Source organism: Balaenoptera acutorostrata, chromosome 5, assembly GCF_949987535.1.
Source record: "Balaenoptera acutorostrata chromosome 5, mBalAcu1.1, whole genome shotgun sequence".
NCBI lineage: Eukaryota > Metazoa > Chordata > Mammalia > Artiodactyla > Balaenopteridae > Balaenoptera > Balaenoptera acutorostrata.
This window is the reverse complement of record NC_080068.1, coordinates 123,983,943-124,011,788: the sequence shown is the minus strand read 5'-3', so window position 1 is coordinate 124,011,788 and position 27,846 is coordinate 123,983,943. Positions and strand designations below refer to the sequence as shown.

Sequence of the window (27,846 nt, the reverse complement as noted above, 5' to 3'; positions counted from 1 at the left end):
ATCTGCTATTAGGGAAATGCAAATTAAGACTCAATAAGATATCACTGCATTGCACACTTATTAAAACAGCTAAAATAAAAGTAATGAAAATACCAAATGCTGGCAAGGATGTGGAGAAACTGAATCTCTAATGTATTGCTGATGGAAATGTAAAATGGTACAACCACTCTGAAGAATAGTTTGGCAATTTCTTAAAAACCTAAATATACAGACCATAGACTCAACAACCAAACTTCTTGGCATTTCCCAAAGAAATGAAAACATGTCCACACAAAAATCTGTACCTAGTTCTTCATAGCAGCTTTATTTGTAATAGCCCCAAACTGGAAACAACCAAAACATCTTACTATGGGTGACTGGTTAAACTGTGATATATCCTCAGCAATAAAAAGAAACTACGGATATACCTAACAACTTGGATGAATCTGTAGAGCATGATGCTGAGTAGAAAAAGAATCAGTATCGAATGTAAATTGATACAGCCACTATTAAGAGCAATGTGGAGGTTCCTTAAAAAACTAAAAATAGAACCACCGTATGACGTAGCTATCCCACTACTGGGCATATACCCTGAGAAAACAATAATTCAAAAAGAGTCATGTAGGGCTTCTCTGGTGGTGCAGTGGTTGACAGTCTGCCTGCCAATTCAGGGGACACGGGTTCAAGCCCTGGTCTGGGAGGATCCCACATCCCGCAGAGCAACTGGGCCCGTGAGCCACAGTTGCTGAATCTGCGCGTCTGGAGCCTGTGCTCCACAAGAAGAGAGGCCGCGACAGTGAGAGGCCCGCGTACCGCGATGAAGAGTGGCCCCCGCTTGCCACAACTAGAGAAAGCCCTCACACAGAAACGAAGAGCCAACACAGCCATAAATTAAAAAAAAAAAAAAAAAAAAGAGTCATGTACCAAAATCTTCATTGCAGCTCTATTTACAATAGCCAGGACATGGAAGCAACCTACGTGTCCATTGACAGATGAATGGATAAAGAAGATGTGGCACATATATACAATGGAATATTACTCAGCCATAAAAAGAAATGAAACTGAGTTACTTGTAGTGAGGTGGGTGGACCTAGAGTCTGTCATACAGAGTGAAGTAAGTCAGAAAGAGAAAAGGAAATACCATATGCTAACAAATATATATGGAATCTAAAAAAAAAAAAGGTTCTGATGAACCTAGGGGCAGGACAGGAATAAAGACGGAGACATAGAGAATGGATTTGAGGACACGGGGAGGGGGAAGGGTAAGCTAGGACGAAGTGAGAGAGTGGCATGGACATATATACACTATGAAATGTAAAATAGATAGCTAGTGGGAAGCAGCCACATTGCACAGGGAGATCAGCTTGGTGCTCTGTGACCACCTGGGGGGGGATAGGGAGGGTGGGAGGGAGACGCAAGAGGGAGGGGATATGGGGATATATGTATACATATAGCTGATTCACTTTGTTATACAGCAGAAACTAACACACCATTGTAAAGCAATTACACTCCAATAAAGATGTTTAAAAAAAAAGGTTATATACTGTAAGACTCTGTTTATACAACCTCTCAGAATATAGAGATGGAGAATAGTTGAGTGATCAGCAGGGGTTAGAGGTGGGAGGACAGGCTGAGTGTGACAGTAAAGGGGTAGCTGCACTGAGGCCTTTGTGGTGATAGAAGAGTTTTCTATCTTGATTTTGGTGGCACTTACAGGAATCTACACTTGGCATAAAATGACACAGACCTACACACACACATATCACACACATAGCAAATTCCTGGTTTTGTATCGTACCATAGTTAAATAAGATGTAATCAACTGGAGAAACCAGGCGAAGGATACACTGGACCTATCTGTACTATCTGTGTAATTTCCTAGGCGCTGTAATTAATTTTTTAATACAGAAAAATAATTAAAAATAAATCTTATTTTGCCTTGGCTAGTTGTGGCCCACATTGTTTCATAAGAGGAGAAACCGTGAGACTCTGGAAAACCCCAATACTCAATTTTACACATAAGCATGATCTGGGGCACGAGGAAGGGGCTCGGTGGCAGAAACCGGGAGACCGGGAGGAGTTTCCCTTGCGCAGAGGGTGCGGAGGCGGGGTCCCCGCTCCTGAAGCCGGGAGTGAGGGGCGCGCAGCCGAGCTCCAGACCCACCCTGCGCCGCCCCCGGAGCCGGTGCGGTGTCTTCACCGCGTGGCCAGAAGGCCGGGGAGTGAGAAGCGCGGGCACTGTCGCTCCGGCGTTCGGGACGGCCACAGCGCCGGGCCTCAGAGAAGAGCAGAACTTTGAACTACGAACATTTTTGGTCAACGGGATCGTCTCCCTCTCTTTGGCTTCCCGCCTGTTGATTATGGGTTAAAACCCTGCACTGCTTTCCTTCTCCAGAACCTCCCGAGGTGCTGGCGGTGCGCCCGAGTCCAGAGCGGAGGCTGTCCCGGCCTGCAGGGGAGGGAGGCGGCCGCCGGGCGGGCCGCGCGGGAGTCCGAGCCCCGGGAGGCGGACGGCACGCGGGGCGCGCGCAGCATGCAGTCGTTCAACATCGCTCTGGAGCAGTTCTCGCGGCTGCTGCGGGGTCACAGCCCGACACGGGAGCAGTGCATCGCGCTGTTCGGGCTGCGGCCGCTGGTCTACACCCCGCAGCTGCCTGGGCGCGCCAAGCTGGCCTTCGCGCTCCCCGGCGTGCTCATCTTCGCCCTGGCGCTCTTTGGCAACGCGCTGGTGGTCTACGTGGTGACCCGCAGCGAGGCCACGAGCACCGTCACCAACATCTTCACCTGCTCCTTGGCGCTCAGCGACCTGCCCATCGCCTTCTTCTGCATGCCGGTCACTATGCTCCAGGACATCTTCAACAACTGGCTGGGGGGTGAGTCCGCGCCCTTTCCTTCTCCCCTAATCCCCAGCCTGCCAGGGGACCCCCTCCCCAACACACACTCTACTCTTCTGACTTTCTTCCACTTTTCTCTCTACCAGATGAATCCAGTGCCCTTTCTTAGAACTTCCTCACCTGCGCTCTCTTGGAGATAAGTTTTTGCTCCTTTGGATTCCGTTCCAGCATTTTTCTCCGTGTCGCTTAGAGACACAAGTTAGGGAAATGCTTAGGAGAGTCTCACCGCAGTGGGGAGGGAAGTGGCATCAGTTATTTCAGCTCCCTTTTCCATAATTACCAAGATTTTTTCCTATTTTTAAAATAAAAGTAAGATAAAATATTTCAAATAATAAAACCCCCAACATCCCCTCATTCCTCTAACCTCCAGCCTCACTCCCCAGTTGCCCGTGGGGCTTCCAGACAGGTATTTGTACTGCAAGTATATATATGGACTTAAAACTTTAAAACAAATATAATGCATTTGCAGGAAAAAAAAATCTAGTCCTTCTTTTTAAAAAATACATGAACAGAGTCACACTTGGAGAAGGAACACAGAAAATATATGTCCTCTTGACTGATAAAGGAAGAGAGATTAATTTCTCTTCCTTAGAATGGGAGCAGAAATGGCAGAGAATCATTTGGAGCCATTGTTGGGAGCAGTGTGTGGGAAAAAATAAGACACTGCACTTCTCCAAATGATGCAGTCTTTCCAAAGAGACATGACTAGAGAGCGTGTTTTGTAACCCATAAAGAGTAGTGGGTTGTATTCTCACCAGTGCTTATGGAGTGCCTTGGGGATGAGGAAACATTGATTGTACCTGTGTTTTCATGGGTGGATGTACTCTTGTGCCCATCTCAAAATTCTTAGAAAATGATTGGAAATATAGGGAGAATGTGAGAGAAATAAATCATTGTGCTTTCAAACTCTGCTATTTCCACCCCTTCCTTAGCTAATTCCTTTTATTCTCATGGCGGGTGTTTCTTTCATCCTACCATTACCAACTTGAGATCCTCAATTTAAGTCCCTGGCATTGCTTTTTTTCATTAATTTGCACTGGGTTTATTGTTAGTGGATCAGGTTTCTAAAATCTATGATTCCCATCCCATCTATGATGTATATATTTCCCCCAATACACTAAACATTAGAGTACATCATACTAGCTTGAAAGTGACACATAATGCAGAGTCGTAAATTGACTTACGGATTATTGACTTTTTTATGCACTCTGATGAAATCATTATACTTGGGCATTTTAAAGTTGCCCAGTGCAACTAACGCCACAGAATTAATGGAAAAACTTTTGACCAGTACATATGGCTTATTTTTTGAGAAAAAAGCACAGGAGCTTTAATTAAAGCAACTCTATACATGTCCCCCTTTTTTTCTCTTCTTGGAAAAAGGTATATAGCAAAAAAAAAAAAAAATTTTTTTTTAAAAAGGAAGAACTGGGGAAAAAAGCACCCACATTTTTCTATTATTGCCAGAAACTCTTGACTTACAGATGTTACTGACAGATGGGAAGCTGACTATATGAGAATGGGATTTGATTATCTTCCATTGAAAACCTGAAGGAAATCTAACAGAAAAACAATTGTTAAGTGAGAGGCATAAGAGCCAAAATAATATACTGAGCTATTTGGTTTCAGCATGGCTTTTATACATCTTTTCAACATGTTTCAGTTCTAGGTAGTGGCAATGTAGAATGTCGACAACTGAAGTTCCTGATGTAAAGAGGTAAATAAAAAAGGGCTGCTTCACTGGTAACTAGAAGATATCTTATTCTGGGACAAATAGTACTTGTTCCTTTTAATTTGAAATTCTGTGGAGACAGGAGAGGCTGCTGCTTGGCTAAAACAGTTCCGCCAGCACAACAAGTCATTAGGTCAAGTGGTCATAGGACCCGCTTGTGGCCCAGTTACCTTGGTAACAAAAATATTTGAGTTAGGAAATAATGCTTCCTAGGTGCAAAACAGAACGTCTTCAATAAATTGTGTACTTTTCTTTCTATTTAGAGTCTAGGCCTTGGGCCTGCAGCATGAGCATCACCTGGAACCTTGTAAGAAATGCAGTCTCAGTCCCCATTCCAGACCTACTGAATCAGAATCTGCATTTTAACAAAATTCCCCATGTGGTCCAAATTCACAAGGAAGTTTGAGATCCATTGGTCTCTAATACACCATTGCTGTGTTCCACTTTGGGGACAGGTTATTTTGACCAATGGTAATAGACCACCACTGAGCACTGTTCGTTAGCAAATAGACGAAATATTTCTCTCTGATTGTCTGTTATACCATAGAGGCCTTTACTACAGTAACTAGGACTTTTGCCATTAGAGCTTATTTTTCCAAGTCATAATTATACCAAGGAAGGTGTGGAATTTAATACACAATCAGCTTTACTTGTCTGCCTGATTTGTTGATGACCAAAATCCAGCTGAACCAAATTAAATGGGTAAAAATTTCCTCAAAGTAAATAAGCTATTATGAAGCTGTTTACTCCGGTTTCCAGAAATTACAATTTTCCTTAATAAATCTCTAGGTTATTGGGTGCTTTTTCTCCTTTCTGTAGCCTATACCTGCATTTTCAGAGTGAAATCTATGGCATGTTATTGACAAAGTACATTCTTTGCATAGACTTTGATATAATTTTTTTCATTTGTTTATTTATTCATTCATTTACTGATTCAACTATTTATTGAATGCCTAATATATGCTAGTCGTTATGCTGAACTCAAATACAAGGGTGAATAGTACACAATATATGTCGTGTAAAGATTTTGAGGACAGACAGCAGTTTTCCTGGAGAATGTGAGTAGTTCTGTATGCCTGGAGTTTAGCATTCAAAGGGGAAGTGGTGAGAGATGAAGCTGGAGAGAAAAGAAGAGAAATCATGAAGAGCCTTCTAGTGCTGTGTTAAGGAGTTTGAATTTTATTCTGAAGCAGATGCATCACTAATCTGAAGCAGCGAATTTCAAACTAGGAGTCGCAACCTATTAATTAGTCATAAGTCATTGGGTGAGTCAGGATTGGCAATTTTTAAAAAAATGATATATATTAGAATAGAGAATTTCAAAGAGCATTTACATAGTAAAAGTTTGGTTGTGTGTGTATATATATGTATATACATATATGTATCCACACATGCAATAAGAAATATCTTTAAATTACGTGTGTGTGTTTGTGTGTGTGTATAATGTAAAGGTATTTCCTATTGTGGGTCATGGTTAAAACCACTACTATAAAGGGAGTCAAGTTAGAGCAAGTATGGTTGACCATAAGCAAATTAAACCCATCAGGACTCAGCAGCCCTGGTTATGTTCCATTGTTACCCTGTGGCAGTACTTTGTTACAGCCGACTCTCTGAATTCGATTACTAAAGTGGTGGAATTGATGATGCAATTTTAAGGAACACAGATAATTAAAAAATTAATTTACCTGTGGTTGGTTGCTAATAAAGCAGAAGTTTCTATTCATCTTGGAATGTGTGGGTGTGGATGAGACTGTGACAAAGGCAGACTGTTTAGACGAGATTATACCAAAAGATGCAAGTCGTGGCAAGTGGAAGAACGGCTATACACATGTTTTTTGCCTAGGGCCACCTAGCCCTCTGACTATTTTTATTACTTCAGTAAAATCAGAGCTGTTCTTGAAAAATATATGGTGTAGTCTCTCAGAATAATGTATTTTAATCCTCGAACTGTGTTAAGTGTAGAGATTACAAAATTGTAGGAGACCCACTACTCAAATAAATTTTAGAAAAATGTTATCCCGACAAGATTTGCAAAGTGGTGTTCAGAAAAACAGGGTGGGAAGGAAGCAGGGAAATGTGAAAGATAAAGAGATGAGATGTAGAAAAGAAGGAAAACAGTGATAATCAGCTGTCTGCCAAGTCTAAATATATAGACAGGTAGAGATTAGAGTTATACTACTTTGGCAAGTAGAAACGTAATTTAAAAGAAATAGGATTGATGCTTCCAAACCATTGAATACCCTAAATACTTACTTATTTTGTAAGGCCTGTTCTCCACACTAATTATGGAAAACCTGTGGTTTGGGGACTGTTTTTCACAGTGGCTGAGAGCATAGACTCTGGAGCCATCATTTTATGGGCTATAGGAACAACCTTGGGTAAGTTGCTTTATTTCTCATCTCTTTCTACAGATGGAGGTCATAATAATACATATTTTATGGTGTTGCTGCCAAGCAGATTTTACGAGTTTATGGAGTTAATGCTGATTAGAACACGGTGAATGGTAAAAAGTGTTCTAGATTGGAAGTTAGTCTTTTAACTTTGAACATTTCCATCACTGTGGCTCAGTCAGGACAAAGGACACTTCTGGCAGGTATAAAGCATAAACAGGGACAAAAGAAAAGAGAGAGCAGAGGAGAGCAGAGATAGACTTTCATGATGTTGCAGAACCACAGAAGTCAATGAGAGCAGCGCAGGGGAAGAGATGAAAGATAAGCATATTTATTAGTCAGGGTTCTCCTGGGAAAGAGAACCAATAGTATGTGTGTATATGTATGATGTGCTGTGAAGAATTGGCTCACACAATTATGGAGGCTGAGAAGTCCCACAATCTGTTGTCTGCAAACCGGAGACCCTGGAAAGCAGGTGGCGGTGGTAGTTCAAAAGCCTGAGAGTCAAAGAACCAACGTTGTAGATTCCAGTCTGAGTCTGAAGGCCTGAAAACTAGGGGCCTCAAGGGCTGGAAAAGATCAGTTTCTCAGCTCAAGCAGTCAGGCAGAGTGCAAATTCCCACCCTCCTCCACCCTTTTGTTCTATTTGAGCTCTCAACAGATTAGGTGATGCCCACCCACACTGGGAAGGGCCATCTGCTTTACTCAGTTCACCGATTCAAATACTAATCTCCTCTGGAAACACCCTCACAGACACACCCAGAAGTAATGTTTAACCAGACATCTGGGCACCCCATTATCAATACAAGTTGACACATATAATTAGCTATCACAGAGTATTGAGTAGAGTTCCCTGTGCTATACAGTAGGTCCATGTGGGGTGATGGGACGTTAACTACATTTATTGTGGTAATCATTTTGTAATATATACTTGTATCAAGTCATATTTTACACCTTAAACTAATACAGGTTGTATGTCAATTATATCTCAATAAAACTGGAAAAAAGAAGAAAAAAATTAACTATCGTAAGAAGTCATCTCTGAAACACAAACTTTCTTTTACAACTAGTCTGTTCAGGAACAGTGTTTTAGATACACAGAGAGAAAGAACAGAGAAGAAGAAAACAAAACCAAAAGAAAAGAAGTCATAAAACATATATAGATTGGCATTCTTTTTAGTTATTATTTCTTTGAACATAATTAGGTATCCACTGGTATGCTAGAGCTAATTTGTACCAACTCATGATAACCAAATGTGTACATCTATTCCAGGCTCCACACTTATTGATATCCTTTTGGTAGTTTGGGATTGGCCATAGTGACCATATTTATACCAGGGAAATTAGCAAATAATTAACAATCAGAAAATTTTTTTTTAAGCTGAGGAGCTGGTTGTTAACATTTATTAGCACACCACTGCTTGTATCCCTTGTAATGTACATGATAGTCAATCGTCAAGGTTCTAGGTATTACTCACCACCATTGCTTTAATGTATATTGTCATTTTCTCAATCAAATTTAATCCAGCATTTTACTTTTGTTTTTTTAAACTTTATCCTTGTCTGTATTCAAACAGAATTTCTTGGAATACTGCTTTGTAATTATACATTTATTTGTGGGATATTGTTTAATGCCTGTTCTCCTTCTATGAAGAACAGCTGGGAGTGTTTATGTTTTGTCTTGGTCTGTAGTCGGAGCCTTCAGTAGTATATGATCCATAGGTGAGTGAATGGACAAATGAATGAATGAGAAGACAGAATATAGAATGAAAAATTAGTGTGATAGACTAAGATATCCTCCCAAGCCCTCCCCAACCCCCCACAGTTGGAAGCAATGTTAGAAAGTAGACCCTGAAGAGAAGGCTCACTCTCAAATCCATTCTCTCACCCAGTGGTTCTCAAACTTTGCTGCATATTAAAATTACCTGGGTACTTTTTTAAACCCTAAGGCCCCACTCACTCCCCACAATTCAGAATCTCTCAGAGTGAGATCTAGGTATCAATTTCTTGTAAAGATCCTCAGCTTATTACAACATGTAGCCAAGTTTGAGAACCAGTGCTTTCTAGGGCTTGGAATCTGGGGTAGGTCTTGGAATTCCCAGTGTACGCACTTCTGTTGTTGGGAAGGGTGTCTGAACATCCACCTAGGAGTAACTGCTGACAATTGTAACTGATGGTTACTGCTTCCGTCTTCAGATATGACTGGTCTAAAGTTTTGGTTATAGCTTGAAACAAGCAAACAAAAATTCCCATTTCACCTTCTCCATCTTGCAAAAAACATTTGTAGACCTCTCTCTCTTTCACCTTCCATCCCACAACTCTCTCTCATTCTTGCTTTTGTGCTCTCTTTTGGGATCTCAGGTTCATAGCGTTGAGTTAATAATATGATATTATTATCATTCTGGACAACAACCTTCTCTTGTTTTACTACGTTTACATTCTTTTTTCCCCTTAAAACCCCATTCCCTGCTATAACTCATCTCCCCCTGAAAAGGTGGCTACAATAATGTGTTTGATATGTATCTTTAAATTTGTTTGTATTCTTCTTACATATGTTGCATAAATATGCATTGTTACTTTGCTCAGTGCTGTTTCCAACATCTGTCCATGTTGCTGTGTTTATCTAATGCTTTTATTTTTAACAGATAATTTATGTATTTAGAGTCCACCTTTGTATGTGATGCAAGATAGGCATATTGGTTTATTTTTCTCCATGTAGAGAGCTAGTCTTTTTTATACTTCCTATAAACAACTTATAATTTCTCCATTGATTTGTGGTGCCATTTTAATTATAAATCCATTTCTCATCTTCTTTTCTTTCTATTTTGAAACATTGTTTAGTTGTCTAAGTCCACACCAGTGTTATAGTGTTTTTTGCAAAGGCTTTTTAGCATATCTAAATATTGCATTGGGAAAGTCCCCCATTTCTTTGATCTTCTCTTTCAGAGTTGATTTAGTTATGTATGGACCTTTAGTTTTCCATAAGCATTTAAAAATAAGTTTGTCCCCCTGGAATTTTGATTGGTATTGTGTTCAATTTATATGTTGTTTTGGAGATAATTGACATTTTAATGATAAGTCACTGTGCAATACTGTCATGTTAATTCTATGTGATAAGACAGAATAGTGGTCCTTCAAAGATGTCCATAACCTAATCCTTACAACCTCTGACTATGTTGCTTTACATGGCAAAAGAGATTTTGCTGATGTGACTAATTTAAGGATCTGGAGATGGGGAGATCATCCTGTATTATCTGGCTGGACCCCATTAATTGCAAGGGTACTTACAAAGGGAGTCAGGAGTGTCAGAAGCAGAGATGGAGATGTGGCAACCGTGCCAGAAGTCAGAGTGATGCAGGCCCTTGAGCCAAGGAAGGCAGGCAGTCTCTAGAAACTGGAAAAGGCCAGGAAACAGATTCTTCTCTAGAGCCTTCAGAAGGAATGCAGTTCTGCAGACCCATTTTAAACACCTGACTTCCAGAACTATAAGATATAAATGTGTGTTCTTTTGAACCACTAAGATTGTAGTAATTTGTTATAGCAGCAGTAGAGAACTAATACAATCACCTTTTACACATAGAATGACTCTATTTAATTAGGCCTTGTTGGATGTTATTCCTTCCAAACAGAAACCTGGTATGTTAACGTATTGGGTGGACATGTTCTTCAGGGGAGGTTAGGCTACTTCTTAGCTCTAGGAGTTGGATTTCATTAATGTAGGTCAATATTTTAAATTTCATTCTCCTTGTCGATGAGTTTTAAAATGGACATGAAGCCCATTTTGGCCATGGAGTCTGAGGTTTTCCTCACTTTCATAAAGGGACTAAGAAAAGTGTATATTTTCCTTTCCAGTCCTGAGAACAAAAGCATGCTGAGGAGGATGAAGTAATCCAAAGGAGAGAATGCCAATCCATGGTGAAATCATTCAGCTGTAGAATTTACTGCCCCATTATTGCTCTATCTCGGGAATCACTTTTATATGAAATAGTACATTTCCCTTATTGTTTCAGCCAGTTGAGCTGAATTTTCTTTTATTTGCAGTCCAAAACATCCTAGTTAATGTATAGAACAAACAAATACAAAGAAAATAAAAATTATGTATTCCAAATCCAGAGGTAATTATGATGAGAATTTTAGTGTGTTACTAAAATTAGTAACATTTAGTAGTTAGTTTTCTCCTGAATATATTTTTAGCAAAATAGAGACCCTTTAGTGTTTGAGTGTATGTGTGTGTGTATATGTGTGTGTACATGTATATATCACTTGTTTACTGCTTGTTTCAGTTAGTTTTCATTTTAAAACATCCATTGAAAGATGATTTAATAATTTGCATTATATTGACATATGTTTTATTTAGCCATCCTGCTATTTTTGGCATTAGTTTATACGAATTTGAGGTTATTTTATGTTTGGTGAGCAACTGAGTACATCCCTCCTTTATTATTTGACAGTGAGTTATTTTAAGATTTTTAGCACAATGAAACCACCTTGTTTCTGCTTTATTACCCTAATGTTTAACCTGGGCTTATTTTACTCTATTATTTGAAAGTCTAATTATTGCCACTAGTGAAAAGTAAAAAAACAATTCAGTTACTTTTCTATAATGGTATTTGTAGCTATTTGAGTAATGAAAATAAGAAGAGAAATACCAGAATAGACATAATTTTACTTTGGTGAACTTGTTTTCTGACACAAATATACACCCAGAAGGTTCTTCTTGTAAAGTAGTTGAAGGAAGCACTCTGAGCAGAACTACAGAGTTAGTATCAGCTTGGCTCCACAAAGAAAAACCTCAGGGTTTTGCAATTTGTATGGCCCCTTGTGGAGGCCCACTCATCCTAAATCAAAATCTTTCTGAGGACAGCTCCAGCCCATGTACACAGAGAAGCCAGAAGTCTTTCATGTTGCCCTATTCTTAAATATGTAAAGGCAATCAAGGATTGTTAGGCAGATGAAGAAAGTTTGCAGAATAAAAGGGAATAATACAAACAAACAGATAAATGAAACTAGAATAAATGGGTGATTTATAGATTTCTTTAGAAAAAATTCTAAGTGGTATTTTCATATCTACAGACATATTCTGAAGAATGTCTCCTCATTTGATATTTTCCTAGTGGAATTCCTATTGGTTTTTAAGTCTCAAACTTCTACAATACATGTATCATTCAATACAACACTTTTTAAGATGATTTTACATAAGAAAAATTTATGTCCCCAAACTTAATAAAACATTTTAAACAAAATGATTTATCTATAAATAAAAATTATCTAGCTATATTCCAAATACATTTGGTAGAACATCAAAATCATAAATAGATATTTTGAAAAGCATGCCTAGTGTTCACAATGGGATGTGTGTACTGAATGTTGCTGACACTAAGAGAAGCATCACATCATTTTACACATTCTTTGCAACTGAACCATTCTTTGCAATTGTTCCTCTTGAAAAGAAGACTGGCTTTGCAAAGAGGTCAATGAAAAAGATGTTGAAGAATTATTTAAATGCATGATGAGAAATTAACAAGTACTAAAGTTGTTCAGGATATCAGTCTGAAAAAGTTAATCACAGTGATAACCAGAAGGTATTCAATTAAACCACTAGACATTGCTTGCTGAAAGTTATTTGTGGGCTCTGCAGATACAATGATAATCATTATCTTTGAACTTGGTGGAGATATTACTGCCAGATATCTCTCTTATTTTTTTTTAATTTTTAATTTATTATTTATTTATTATTTTTATTTTTGGCTGTGTTGGGTCTTCGTTTCTGTGTGAGGGCTTTCTCCAGTTGCAGCGAGTGGCGGCCACTCTTCATCGCGGTGCGCGGGCCTCTCATTATCGCGGCCTCTCTTGTTGTGGAGCACAGGCTCCAGACGCGCAGGCTCAGTAGTTGTGGCTCATGGGCCCAGTTGCTCCGCGGCATGTGGCATCTTCCCAGACCAGGGCTCGAACCCGTGTCCCCTGCATTGGCAGGCAGATTCTCAACCACTGCGCCACCAGGGAAGCCCCGCCAGATATCTCTTATATCACCAAGCAAATGCTTCTATAATCATACTAGAGGAGAATAAGTAAAGCTTTATTCTGTAGTGTTTCATCCTAAAGTGTCAACTACATCCCTTGAAGATTCATTCAGGAGTCCCTACCTGAGCACAAAAGTGATATAAAAAAAAAAACAAAAACCTGACAGCTTCTGAGTTTTATAGTTCACCTGAAATTGCACCTTTGCAACTTAACTTACCCATGATATCACTTTCCACAGCCAATGACAATGATTACATTTCAACCCTCCTCGCCTTTCAACTTTCTTCAAGTTTCCAGTCTGTTCCTTTCTTCATGGGTATCAGGTCATCCAAGGTAATTGTCCTGTTTTTGTTGCAAATTATATTTGAATTTTTCTAACGTATTTATTAATTTCTGTGTGCTGGTTGCTATGCTTTGTTGGAAAAAAATATTCATGATGCACCATGAAAATGCTGCATACAGAGCAACATGCACACAAACCATTGATAAAAACCATTCTAATTGTTTTAGAAATTGGGAGCAATATTTTAAGCATTTTACATACTAAATGATGACTTAACTATATTTTAGTTACACTTCAGGAATTCTGTTGGGAGTTTGATTTGGCATTTTAAATGACGGGGAATAGGCTAATAGTGCACATTTTCACACAGAATGTCTCATTTTCATGAATGAGTTACTAATGGTAAGTGGGAGATGTCTTGATTTAAGAAGATATTGACTTTATAAATCAAGAGTAAGCATTTCTGAAAAGAAACATTTTGAGAATAAGAAAAAGTTCTTAAAAGTGAAAATATGATTGCTGAACTTATATATAAATTATAAGAGCTAGAAGATAAAGAGAAGAAAATATCTATAATGTGGACCAAAAAGACAAAGAGAATTTATAAAGCAAAAAATATGTATAAACAAAAGATATAAACATGAGGGATACAGCCAGGAATTCCAAAATCTGATTAATAAGAGTTCCACCAAAAAAATGTACAAAACACAGAGATAAAACACAGAGATAAGAGAGTCAGAAGTCTCCAAATTCAAAAGGCACACAAAGAGCAAAAGAATAAAAAATGGCCTAGGCTTCAACTCATATCCCCATAACATTTCAGAATTACAATTACAAAGAGATCGATAAAAGCTTCTAAACAGTAAACCAGGATACTCATAAGAGAGCAAAACTCAGTCGGATGGTATAGATGTGTTAGCACCAAAAGTGGATGCTAGAGGTCAAAAAGGCAAGATCTTCAAGATTCCAAAGGAAGATAATGTTGAATTTAAAGTCAAATTATAGCCACTTTCAGATAAGCAAGAACTTAAGGAGCTTACTTTAAACTCATTAATTTGGAGAAGTTACTTGAAAAGGATTCATGCAAAACAAGGGTGAAATACAAGAAATAAGAAGCCATGAAATAAAAGGAACAGTGGGGGCTTCCCTGGTGGCGCAGTGGTTGAGAATCTGCCTGCCAATGCAGGGGACACGGGTTCGAGCCCTGGTCTGGGAAGATCCCACATGCCGCGGAGCAACTGGGCCCGTGAGCCACAACTACTGAGCCTGAGCGTCTGGAGCCTCTGCTCCGCAACAAGAGAGGCCGCGATAGTGACAGGCCCGCGCACCGCGATGAAGAGTGGCCCCCACTCGCCGCAACTGGAGAAAGCCCTCACACAAAAACGAAGACCCAACACAGCCAAAAATAAACATAATAAATAAATAATAAATAAAAATTTAAAAAAAAAAAAAGGAACAGTGGAAAAGGTATCCATTCTAAATGAATTTCAAGAACATGGCTATAGAACAATCTTTAAATAAATAAATAAGTACAGTCATCAAACTTAGAAGTCAGTAGTCTTCTAGAACAAAGTCTTAAAAGAACAAATACTAGAATTGATTCCAAGTTGTGTATATGTTATGTGAAAAGTTGAGATGTAATAGTAAAAATAATGATGATGATGATGATTATGGCAGCAATAAATGTAGCTAACACTCATGAATGCACTTTCATATAGTGCCAGGCTCTGTCCTAAACACTTTGCATTTATGATTTCATTTAATCCTCCAAGAGTCCTATGAGACAAGTATTGTTTCATCATCTACATTTTATAGATAAGAAAACCCAAGACACAGTGAAGTAAGGTAATTTTCTTTAGGTCACACAATTAACTAGTGGTTAACCCAAGATCCAAACCCAGGCAGTCTAATTCCAGAGCTTATACTCTAAACTGCTATACTGTGTTGAAGAAGGTACATGTTTCTTCTTCAAACTGGAAAAAAAGAAATGCAAACTAAAACTCCAGGAAAAATTAAATAAATGAAAATACTCTACAAAAGGTCATGACCCGGATACAAAGCACATTAAAATATGGCACACTTTAGAGCAATGAGTAAATTCACAAGGATCATGACTATAAATTCAGAGAAAGAGAATTGTATTTGGAACATATATATTGGTTTTGTAGTTATAATGTTTAAATAGTCATAATAATGAAAATGCTGCTTATAGTTTTAATCTTTTATAATTAAAATGTAGGCCGAATACAGAAGACTTAACATGGCAATGGAACAGAATGCAAAGTTATCAGTCTTGATAAAGTAAATATAAAGGTATAGCTGATAGAAGTTGGAAGGAAGAAGAGAGGAAGAAAAGGAGGAAGGAGGTGACATGAGGAGGTGAGGTATCATCATCTTACAAAGTGAGGGACAAGATAAACTGCTGGAAGCTGATAGACCAAGGAAAAGAGTGTTAAGTATATTACTTTATGAGTCAACGATAGAGGAAACCACATGCAAGAATTTAGGAAACACACTTCTCAAAAGCTTTTCAAAGAAATAATTGAAGAAATTGTTATAACTATAAGAAAACTAAAAGATGTGGGGAGAAGCAGAGGTGGGAGGTAATCAAAGTGAACTAAAAGCCTATCTATCCTAGAAGAAAGTCAATATAGACCATCTAAAATCAATAAATCAAGAATATAAGGCAACTTGTTTAGCGATGTGAAGGTACCTGGCAGAAGAATTAAACACAAGTAGATGTCGGGGAGTAGGACAGCAGGTGAGCAGGGGTGGGCAGAGACCCATTCTTTTTTATTGTAGCCCTTCTGATTTTGAACTATTTGCTCATAATTCTTTGATTAAAAAGATATTTTTTAAAAGGAAGAGACAAATTTAATTTGTAACTGAAAAACTGCCCCCCCCAAAATCTCCCAGCCAGATGGTTTCACTGGAGAATGCTGCCAAACATTTAAAGAAGAATTAACACTACTTTTACACAAACTCTTCCAGAAAATAGAAGAGGAGGGAACACTTCCTAAACCACTTCATGAGGCCTTTTTTACTCTGACAAAGTAGACAAAGACAGTACAATAAAAAGAAAACTGCAAACCAATGTATCTCAACTGCAAACTTAGACATAAAAATTCTCAGTATATTAGCAGACGGAATCCAACAATGTATAAAAAGGATTATACACATGATCAAGTGGGATTTATCCTAGGTATGTAAGTCTGGCTCAACGTTCAAAAATCAATGTAATCCACCAGAGCAACAAGCTAAAGAAGAAAACTCATATCCTAGCAATTGACACACAAATAACATTTGACAAAATCCAACACCCATTCATGGTAAAAGTTCTCAGCAAGTTAGTAATAGAGAGATACTTCCTCAGCTTTATAAAGAACATGTACAAAAACCTACAGCTAACATCATATTTAATGGTGAAAGACAGTGCTTTTTTTCTCAAATTGGGAACAGAGCATGGATGTCTGCTCTCACCACTCTTATGTAACATAGTGCTTGAAGTTCAAGCCACTGCAAGGAGGCAAAGAAAAGAAATAAAAGATATAAAGTTTGGAAAGGAAAAATAAAACTACCTCTATTTGCAGAAGACGTTATTTTCTACATAGAAAATCCTAAGAATCTACAAAATCTCCTAGAATAAGTGAATTCAGCAATGTCAAAGTATATAAGATCAGGCACACAAAACTCAGTGGTATTTTTATATTAACAAGTAACATGCAGAAAATGAAATGAAAAATACCATACTACTTATAATTACTCCAAAGAAAGTGAAATACTTAGGTATACAGTAAACAAAACATAGTTTTCAGTTCTACGTGCTGAAAATTACAAAATGCAGATGAAGAAAATCAAAGAATACATAAAGAAATGGTGAGACATACTGTGTTAATGGATTGGAAGTCTCAACATATTAAAGATGTCGGTTCTCCCAAAATGGATCAATAGGTTTAATGTAATTCCTATCAAAATCCCAGCAAGGATTTTTGAAGACATAGACAAGCTTATTCAAAACTTTATAATAGACACAGGGCCTAAAATAGCTAAAATAATCTTGACGAAGAAGAAGTGGGAGGGATTCCTCTGCCTGATATCAAAGCTTCTATGTAGATAAAGTAATCAAAACAGTGTGGTATTGGCAGAGGGATAAACACAGATGAATGAAGCAGAATAGAGAATTTAGAAATAGATCTGCACAATATGCTCAAAGGATTTTTGACAAAGGTGTGATTCAGTGGAGGAAGGATTGCCTGTTCCACAAATAGTGCTGGAGCAATTGACATTTATAGGTGAAAATAAGCAAACAAAACAAACAAAAACTTAAATCTCACACTTCATACAAAAATTTATGAAAACTGGATTGTAGACTTAAAAGTAAATGTAAAGCTATGAAACTTTGGGGGAAAAACATAGAAAATTATCAGGGCTGAGCACAGAATTCTGAGAGTTCTTAATTGACACCAAAAGCTCAATGCATAAAAGGAAAAATTGATAATTCGGACCTCATCAAAATTAAACACTTGCTCTGTTAAAGCCCATGTGGAGAGATGAAAAGACAAGCTACAGACAGGGAGAAAATATGTACAAAGTATATATCTGACAAAAAACTAGTATCTAGGGCTTCCCTGGTGGCGCAGTGGTTGAGAATCTGCCTGCTAATGCAGGGGACACGGGTTCGAGCCCTGGTCTGGGAAGATCCCACATGCCACGGAGCAGCTGGGCCCGTGAGCCACAATTGCTGAGCCTGCGCGTCTGGAGCCTGTGCCCCGCGACGGGAGGGGCCGCGATAGAGAAAGGCCCGCGCACCGCGATGAAGAGCGGTCCCCGCACCGCGATGAAGAGTGGCCCCCGCTTGCCGCAACTGGAGAAAGCCCTCGCACGAACCGAAGACCCAACACAGCCAAGAATAAATAAATAAATAAATAAATAAATAAGAAAATCCTTTAAAAAAAAAAACAAAAAAAAACAAAAAAAAAAAACTAGTATCTATCAATAGAATATATAAACTCTCAAAACTCAGCTGTGCAAAGACAAACAGTCCAATTAGAAAATGGACAAATCACATGAAGAGAAATTTCATCAAAGAGGATATACAGATGGCAAATGAACACATGAAAAGATGTTCAGCATTGTTAGAAATCAGGGAAATGAAAAATTGAAACCATGACATCAATACACATCTATCAGAATGGCTAAAAGAAAAAACAGTGACAACATTGAATGTTGGCAAGGATGTGGAGAAACTGGATCACTTATACATTGCCAGCAGGAATATCAAATGACATAGCCGTTCTGGAAAATAATTTGGCAATTTCTTATAAAACTAAATATGCAATTACCATGCAGCCAGGGAATTCCATTCTTGCGTATTTATCCCAGAAAAATGAAAAGTTGTGTTCACACCAAAACCTATATGTGAATATTCATAACTGCTTTTTTGGTTTTTTTGGTAATAGTCAAAAACTGGAATACCCCAGATGGTCTTCAGTGGATGAATGATTAACCAAACTGTGGTACATATATTCTGTGGAGTATTAGTCAGCAATACAAAGGAACAAACTATTGATAAATGCAACAACTTGGATGCATGTCCAAGGGACTGTGCTAAAAGAAAAGAGCCAGGCTCTAGGCGCACGGGCTTCAGTAGTTGTAGCACGCGGGCTCAGTAGTTGTGGCGCACGGGCTTAGTTGCTCCATGGCATGTGAGATTTTCCCAGATTCGAGATGGAGCCCGTGTCCCCTGCATTGGCAGGCAGATCCTTAACTGCTGCGCCACCAGGAAAGCCACTGTAATGAGAAGCCCGCGCACCACACGAAGAGTAGCCCCGGCTCACCGCAACTAAAGAAAGCCTGCACACAGCAATGAAGACCCAATGCAGCCTAAAATAAATTAATTAATTAATTAATTTTAAAAAAAAAGAAAAGAGCCTATCCCAAAAGGTTATTTACTATATTGCTCAATTTATATACCATTTTTGAAATGAGAAAATTTTAGAAATGGAAAACAGACTAGTGGTTGCCAGTGGTTAGGGACGTTGCCAGTGGTTAGGGACAGGGAGGGGCAGAGGTGGGAGGGGCACGGGTGTGGTTATAAAAGGGTAACAGGAGAGACTTTTGTGGTGTTGGAAGTGTTCAGTATCTTGGCTGTGATGCCAGATACTTGAACCTATTAATAAAATCTATAGAACACACGCACACTGAAATGAGTACAGGTAAAGTTGGAAACTCTGAATAAAATCAGTGGATTGTATTAACGTCAATATCTTGGTTGCGATAGTTTACTGTAGTTTTACAAAATGTTACCATTGGGGGAAACTGGGCAAAGTATACAAGGGATCTTTCTGTATTATTTCTTACAACTGCATGTGAATCTATAATTATCTCATAAAATTTTCAATTGATAAAGAGAAAGAAAAAATGAGAGGTCAGGAGGGTAGAGCCCTCGTGAATGGGATTTGTCTTCTTGTAAAAGAAAAGAGATGCCACAGAACTCTCTCGCCCTTTCTGCCAAGTGAGGATACAGTGAGAAGTCTGCAACCCGGAAGAGGGTCCTCACCAAACCATGCTGGCACTCTGACCTCGGGCTTCCAACTCCCAGAACCGTGAGAAAGAAATCTCTGTTGTTTGTAAGTCACCCCATCCACGGCACGTTGTTATAGCAGCCCAAATGGGCATGCCTCCTCTCAGAGCCAGGAGCTTGCATCTCCTTCCCTAAGTCTAACAAGAATTCTGGAGAAAAATGGCTCATCTTCTTTGCTGTCAGTTTCCTCTTACAGTCTCTCTATTGAGTCTTCTTCTTGGCACTTGGAAACTCTAAGGATCTTCTCCCTGTCCCTCCACTCTGCAGGAGTTCAGGTTCCTTCTGGCTTTCCTCCTCCTAGCCTTCCCCTTTGCCTGGAGTCAGGGTTTCCTTTCCCTGGGCTAAGTTCTTCCCTCTTTTCTGCTACTCAAATGCAGCACTATTGCAAAGTTCACAAGTCATAGGATAATTACTAGATTGCTTTGTAAAGGTCTTATGCTAAATAGGAATACAGTTGACCCTTGATCAACACAGATTTGAACTGCAAGGGTCCACTTATATGCAAATTTTTTCAATAGTAAATACTACGGTACTGTATGATCCAAGGTTGTTTGAATCCTTGGATATGGAAGGCCGACCGTGAAATTATACTCTGATTTTCGACTGTGCCCCAGTCGGTGCCCCTACCCCCCACGTTGTTCAAGGGTCAACTGTCATTATCAGGAGGGCTGCAATTCTAGGAGAGATGGGCCACACATCTGTTTTAAAATATTTAGCAACGCTGGTTCTCCTCTTCAGTCTGCATGGTTTACATTGGCAGAATATTCCAGTCCACTTTGGGATTTTATAACTTCATCTTTAAAACTGTGAATGATTTATACGCTGGAACCCCATTAAATTAAACTATAAATAGATGCAGTTGGAGCTGCTCCAGTTGAAGCAGGGCTGGAGCTTAGAGCCCCCTCTCCCTTCTTGGCAGTTCCCACAGCACCCCTGCAGGAACACAGGGCTCCGTGGAACGCTGATGGAAACCCTCAGCCTGATTCATCTCTGGGAGGACCTTCCTGCTGGGGACTTCCATGGTTCTCTTCCTTTGTGGTTTTCAGCCACAGCTTGTATAACAATTCTCACTTTGACTATATTTAATTTGTTCCCCACTCTCCTACTGTAGGATGTGGTTGAGGGAAATGAGGTAGGATTCAGGATTTGGTAAATTTGCTCATTAGCAGCTAGCTGCTTAAGAAACCTGCTAGAGGGACTTCCCTGGTGGCACAGCGGTTAAGAATCTGCCTGCCATTGCAGGGGACACGGGTTCGATCCCTGGTCCAGGAAGATCACACGTGCTGCGGAGCAACGAAGCTTGTGCACCACAACGACTGAGCCTGTGCTCTAGAGCCCAGGAGCCACAACTACTGAGCCCGTGTGCCACAACTACTGAAGCCCGCATGCCTAGAGCCTGTGCTCTGCAATGAGAAGCCACCGCAATGAGAAGCCCGCACACTGCAACGAAGAGTAGCCCCCGCTCACCACAACTAGAGAAAGCCCGTGCAGCCAAAAAATAAAATTAATTAATTAATTAATTTTAAAAAAAAGGAAATGTGCTAGAAAAAACTAGAAACTTATAAAAACTAGAAACTTACAGGCCATATTGGGACAGGGTGCATCAATTGTTTGAATATGGCTTAATTTTTTTGTTCAGGAAACTAAGGAAATTATATGCTAGATTGTTTTATAATATGTTAGACCGTTGTTTCAATAATGGTCGTATAAAGTAATCTTTCCTGTAAAACTGCAAATGTCTATTCGCTTTGTTTATTAGCAACCTTGGAACAAATTATTCACAGACTAGTTATCGTCATTAGATACTTTCATGCAATCATAGCTCATTGTACCATTTTCTAAATTAATAAAAGAATGTTTTTCAATCTTTTCTAAGTATGAATACTTGTTCTCTTCACTCTGTCCTTTCCACTTGGATCCTTTTTAAAGTCACTATTACCCAAGAGTGAAAACTAATACTGGCCAAATTGTTTGCAATTTCCAAGCATCATTTTTAGAAATAATGAGATCTTGTTTCTATCTGAATCATTAAGACCTGCTCTGCATATGTTGGGAGGTGAGGACGGGCTTGGTAGATAGGGGAGTGGACACCATTCATGTCCAGAGCAAAGAGTTCATGTTCTGGAAAATAAAGTAATATAAATAAGTTATGGTGGGAAATAGAAGGCAGTAAATGTTTAATGAAAGCATTTGTTCCTAACCCAGCAGACAAAGGAGAATTATTGTGATTTCTTATGTGAGGGTCTGATGTAGTAGAAATGGAAGCAGCAATGGAGGCAAACTGTAATAGTAGGATTTGGACTGTGTTATCTCAGCATTAACAATACACACAGAAAGAACATTGACCAGAATATTCTACATGTTAGGAAATCTACCTTCCAGAGAAAAAGTGATAAAAGAGAAGTAAAGTAAGTTTACTTGTTTTATAAGCAACAGTTGATAGCTAAGTAGCTTAAGAGGAGGGGATATACTGGAAAGATGTTGGAGGTTCACAAGGATCAGTGTGAAGCTGGAGGAAAGGGCCTGCAAGAGGCAGGGACCAAGGATGCAGAGAGGTCAGCAGCAGTAACTAAGCAGTGGTCTGTTCACGCTCATGATCTGGTGAGCACAGGGCCGCACTACCTCAAATCTCCCCCTTCCATCTTCATTGCACTCTGTCAACAGATGAAAAGAATTGAGGTAAGTTTGGCACATTTAGAGCTGATAGAGTCTTTGACAGAATCCATCCTGTGTTTGCCTTGTCTTCCCTAATAGGGCCTCTTCCCTAACCTGCCCACCTAGGGGAGAGTTCACGCACCAGAGGAAATTATGCTTCTAGTAGGAAATGAAAGTGGATGCTGGCAATCAAAATATGAGAAATAGGGACTTCCCTGGTGGTCCAGTGGTTAGGACTTGGCGTTTTCACTGCCGAGACCTGGGGTCGATCCCTGGTAGGGGAACTAAGATCCCACAAGCCGCGTGGCTCTGCCAAAATAAAGAAAGAAAGAATCATAACTCACATTTTTTTAAAAAAAATATGAGAAATAGCCATTCCAGGCAGGCTCTAAGAAACACATCTCTTACATTAGTATCAGATAATCCCATAAGGAAAAAAGGGAGGGACATCCCAAGAAAACAGTGCCCTACATAGGAAATTCTAAGATTATTATTGCAGTTTAAAATTGCCATTTGTGGGAAGAAATGTCACAAAGGACACATTCTTGCAAAATACTGAGACCTATTCAGTTCACATTGGGAAGTCTCACGTGTAGAGCAAGCTGACTGTAGAATCATCAGAGACATTCATCAGCAGAACAAGGAGGTGAAAAAGAAAGGGAAGGTCATTAATAGAAATGTAATGAAGGGCAGAGAAAAATCAAAGCTCTTTAATGCCTATTTTGCTTCAGTCTTCTAGACCTTGAAAAGTGACCTCCAAATTAAATTAAAAAGGGCAAAACAAAGACGGTTCCTTGAAATTATTGTTCAATAAGTGTTTTCATTCTTAGTTGTATTTGAAAAATAACACCTAGATCAGAACTTGAATTTTCATACTTTTGATGACTATACCAGAAAGCTTGTTTCCCCCATTCAATTGACTTTGAAGATTGGTGAAAATCCTCTGGGAATGGAGGCAGAAATATGTCTTAAGACCTAAGTATTCTTCATCTGGAAAGCTCCAGAGTGACTCAGACTACAACAGTTTCCATAAATTCTCTAACTTTAATTCCTATTATCCAGATACGTGACTTTTGAATATGCTTTAAATGTTTGGTTTGTCCCTTATTAGCATTTTCTATTACTATTAATATTTTTTTAACATCTTTATTGGAGTATAATTGCTTTACAATGGTGTGTTAGTTTCTGTATTAATATTGTTATTATTAATTTTTTGCACTCATGAGATCAGTCTGTTAGAAATAGTATTAATAAATAGAAATTGTCTTTCTGTAAAATATATAGCTCAAAGGCTTATAATTGGGTCTGAATATTCATACATTGCAATAGTTTGAATCCCATTTTCTCATTCATCTCAGAATCTACAAGCTACCACTTGCCTCTCTAAAATCTTTGCAAACCACCTGATCATTGCAATCTGAAATAACGGTAACAAAATACAGACTTGCAGTACGTATTCAATTGGAAGAAGTCTGATGCCATGTCAGAATTGGTCTCTTCAACAACTTAGGGAGCAAAATAATGTAACAGTAAACTAGCTGGCATGCTAGTACAAAGTATTCTTTTCATACATATTTTGGTCACTGTAGTGTTCTTTCTTTCACCCAACTAAAAACTTAACGACTATCGTGTAAAAAGATGAGAAAGATAAAAAAAGTGAACAGGTTATGGACCTCAATTCCATTTAAAATAAAAAAGAAAATATGAAACTCTTAAGAATTTAAGCAGTGGAGTGGTAAAAAACCACACCTCCCAACAAAAATCAAAATTGTATCTCATTTGAAATATGTACCCACGGTAAATATGTTAGGATCTGAAAAATGCTGCATTACAGTAGTACTTGGCTGCTTTGTGTTCTTTTGATGCTGCCTCTGGCTCTTCTAACTGAATTAAGCTTATTTTAAAGATTAAGTATAACTCCTTATACGAAAAAGAGCACATCTGCTGCTTGGAAGAGTGGACCAGCCCTGGGCACCAGAAAATCTATACTACCTTCATCCTTGTCATCCTCTTCCTCTTCCTCTTATGGTGATGCTTATCCTGTACAGTAAGATCGCCTATGAACTTTGGATAAAGAAAAGAGTGGGGGATGGCTCAGTGCTTCGAACTATTCATGGAAAAGAAATGTCAAAAATTGCCAGGTCTGTTGAATGGAATATTCACCTCTGTTTAAAATATTTTTAGGTTGACTTATATACACTAATATGTATAAAATAGATAACTAATAAGAACCTGTTGTATTAAAAAATATATATATTTTTAATGAGTTGTGCTGGAAGAGACCGTTGCCAGAGATCTCAGAATTCCTGGGTAATTTAGTCAAAGTGTCATTTGTAATTCACGTTTAGCACATGGACTGACTTTAAACTTTTGAGATTTTCCGTATGACAGGAAGAAAGAGTCAGATTACCAGCTCCCAAATCAAAGGGGAAGTCACTGTTATAAATAGTTACTCGGAATTTTTAAAATCGTTATATTTTCTTCTGCGTGTCAGTATGACACAGTAGGAATTGCTGTGACACTCTCGCCTCTCTGCCCCTCCTCACCAGCCACATGATGTGGATAAGCCTCCTTACTCCCAAGGCCCCTGCTTTCCTCATGTGTACCAGGAAGCATGATAATATCCATCCTTACTTCCTCCCACCCAAGGATGATGCTAAAAATGTGAGATGATATGTATGAAAATCCTTTGGAAATGAGAGAATGTTATTTATTTAAAATTATTATTATTGATATATTTTATTTTTACCTAAAAGCTTTACTTTCTGATCATATTAATAGAAATTTAAAAACACAATTTACTGCTATGATACTCATGGGCCATATGGTTTATTTTATAATCTACACTGAATGGCTATTAAAGACAAAATCTTAGAAGTCTAGTGGTTTGATGAAATTTATCATTTCTACAGGTGTACAGCGACCTCTAGTGTCCAGTTTATATAAAGAACTCCTCCCTCCCGACGTGCAGGGTGCTGGACTGTTCAGCACCTTGGGACTTACTGCTGATTTAGCTCTCTCACTTCCTCAGAAGAAAGGACTACTATGCTGAGATAATAAATAATGAATATGACTCGTTATAAACTTGAAAATGTGTAAATCTCTTGCAGACATTCATCTCCTTTACAGGACTAATGGAGAAAACTCCGTTTGAATCCCTGAATGATTAATCATATTACTTAGTTATGTAACAGAGGATTACCGTTTAATTCTGTCCTGAGGGCTTCCTATATTTTTCTATCACAGGCATAAGTGTTCTTCAACATAAAATGAATAAGAGCTTTGACACTGAAGTTAAACTGCTTATGTTTAAATCCAAACTAGCCTTTATAGTTTAAATCTTCAGCTAGCCATCTGACTTTGCAAGTTACTTAACCTTCTCCGTGCCTCAGTTTCTGCACCTGTCAAATGACCTTTTGGGAAGATTGAAGACATAATCCATGCCAAGCATCTAGCACGGTGCTAGACCCACAATGAGCACGTATCTTTAGAATGTTCACATTATGAGAAATATAGGGATGTGGGTAATAGAAATGGGAAAGGATGAAGAACAGTTCATAATCTGTCATGAGCTTCATTAACATTTGAAAAATATCATTGAGAGGTCTAGACTTTAATTTTAATATCTTTGCTGTCAGCTTGCCACATCTGCCAAGGAGAAGTTAACTAATGCAATATATCCCTGTGGGTCCAGGAAGAAGAAGTGAGCTGTTGTTATGATGGTGACAGTGGTGGCTCTCTTTGCTGTGTGCTGGGCACCTTTCCACGTTGTTCACATGATGACTGAATACAGTGAGTGTTTGTCATTCTTATTTGATGGAAGTTCTAGTTCATTTCCTGCTAGAATGGAAAATGAATCATTGAAACATGTTGCCATTCACTTGGGTAATCAAATCCCATGCTACTCCTTCTGTTCTCTTTAAGCCATTTAAACATTGGGAGAGGTGTGACATCCTGTGAGTGTTCTCTATTTAGAACCCTCACTTGAACCACATGAATTTAATAACACCTAGGATTTCAGCCAGACCCTTAATGTATTCTCTCTGATAATCTGAGCCTTAACATGGTTCTCAGATGATTGTGTTTCTATAACACAAGTGGACATTTGATGGGTAACTGCGGCTTCCAGTTTACATGAAGCTTGAAATCAGACTGAAATGCAATAAACCCTCTAATCTGTGCTGGGCACTGGGCTGTGCTTGTAAGCCTAGGTTCTCTAAGAAGGAGGACTCTTCACAAAGGTGGTTTTTCTTCAGACATCAGATGGCTCTCCGCAAAATGGTCTTGAGAATTTTTCACACCTTTAACCACTTGTACAAGTGTAAGTGTTTGATAAAGACAGAAGATAAACAGAAATGTTATTTTATAGTCATTAAAAAAATATCCATTCTAAAGCATTACTTTTTATTTCAGGCAATTTTGTAAAGGAATATGTTGAGGTTACAATCAAGATGATTTTTGCTGTAGTTCAAATAATTGGATTTTCCAATTCCATCTGTAATCCAATTGTTTATGCACTTATGAATGAAAACTTCAAAAAGAATTTTTTATCTGCAGTTTATTATTGCATAGTAAAAGAAACCTTATCCCCAGCACAAAGGCACGGAAATTCAGGAATTACGATGATGCAGAAGAAAGCAAAGTTTTCCCAGAAGGAGACCAAAGGAGAAGCATTCAGCGATGGCAACATTGAAGTCAAGTTGTGTGAACAACCCGAGGAGAAAAAACATCTCAAACGACATCTTGCCTTCTTTGATTCTGAACTTTCTGAGATTTCTGCTTTAGGCAGTGGGCATTAATTATAACAATGTCTTCATAATTCATGCCATTCATGGCTTAATCTGAAGAGAAAATTATTTTGAGCAAAGGTCAAAGACTTGTTATTTATCTAGCAGTTTTTCCACCATGCAGTCAATGTAATGTGGCTTTCTATTTATTGCCAAGATGGATGAGAAAATAGCTTAACAATTATATCATTTTTCTGGAGTAAGTTTAATAGTTGAACACTATAATGTAATTTTTAGTGTACCATTGAAGCTTGGTGATATGTCTCTTGCAAAAGAGGTCTATCCAATAAAGTCAAAGGCATTGGAGAAGCAGCAAAATGACAGATGGCTGAGATTTAGAGGCAGATGCCTGGGTTTCAGCTTCTTACCCATCACCATTGTTGTGATGATTGACAAGTCACTTAACCTCTTTAAGCCTCTTTTCCTTCCTGTGTAAACTGGGGTGGTATCTCCTACTTCACGAAGTTGCTGCCAGAACAAAATGAGATAGGAGTGGGAAAGCACTTTGTACTCCAAAGAACC

At 38.6% G+C, this 27,846-nt stretch overlaps 1 protein-coding gene across 1 annotated transcript; it reads left to right on the top strand.

Moving 5' to 3' along the window:
* The first annotated feature begins 2,512 nt into the window (after positions 1-2,512).
* On the top strand, positions 2,513-27,336 carry QRFPR (pyroglutamylated RFamide peptide receptor). The gene is given in 7 exon segments (XM_007172443.2): positions 2,513-2,852; positions 4,869-4,912; positions 22,379-22,561; positions 24,444-24,549; positions 24,552-24,678; positions 26,232-26,329; positions 26,951-27,336. Coding segments are annotated over 7 exon segments (1,284 nt in total).
* The last annotated feature ends 510 nt before the right edge of the window (positions 27,337-27,846 follow it).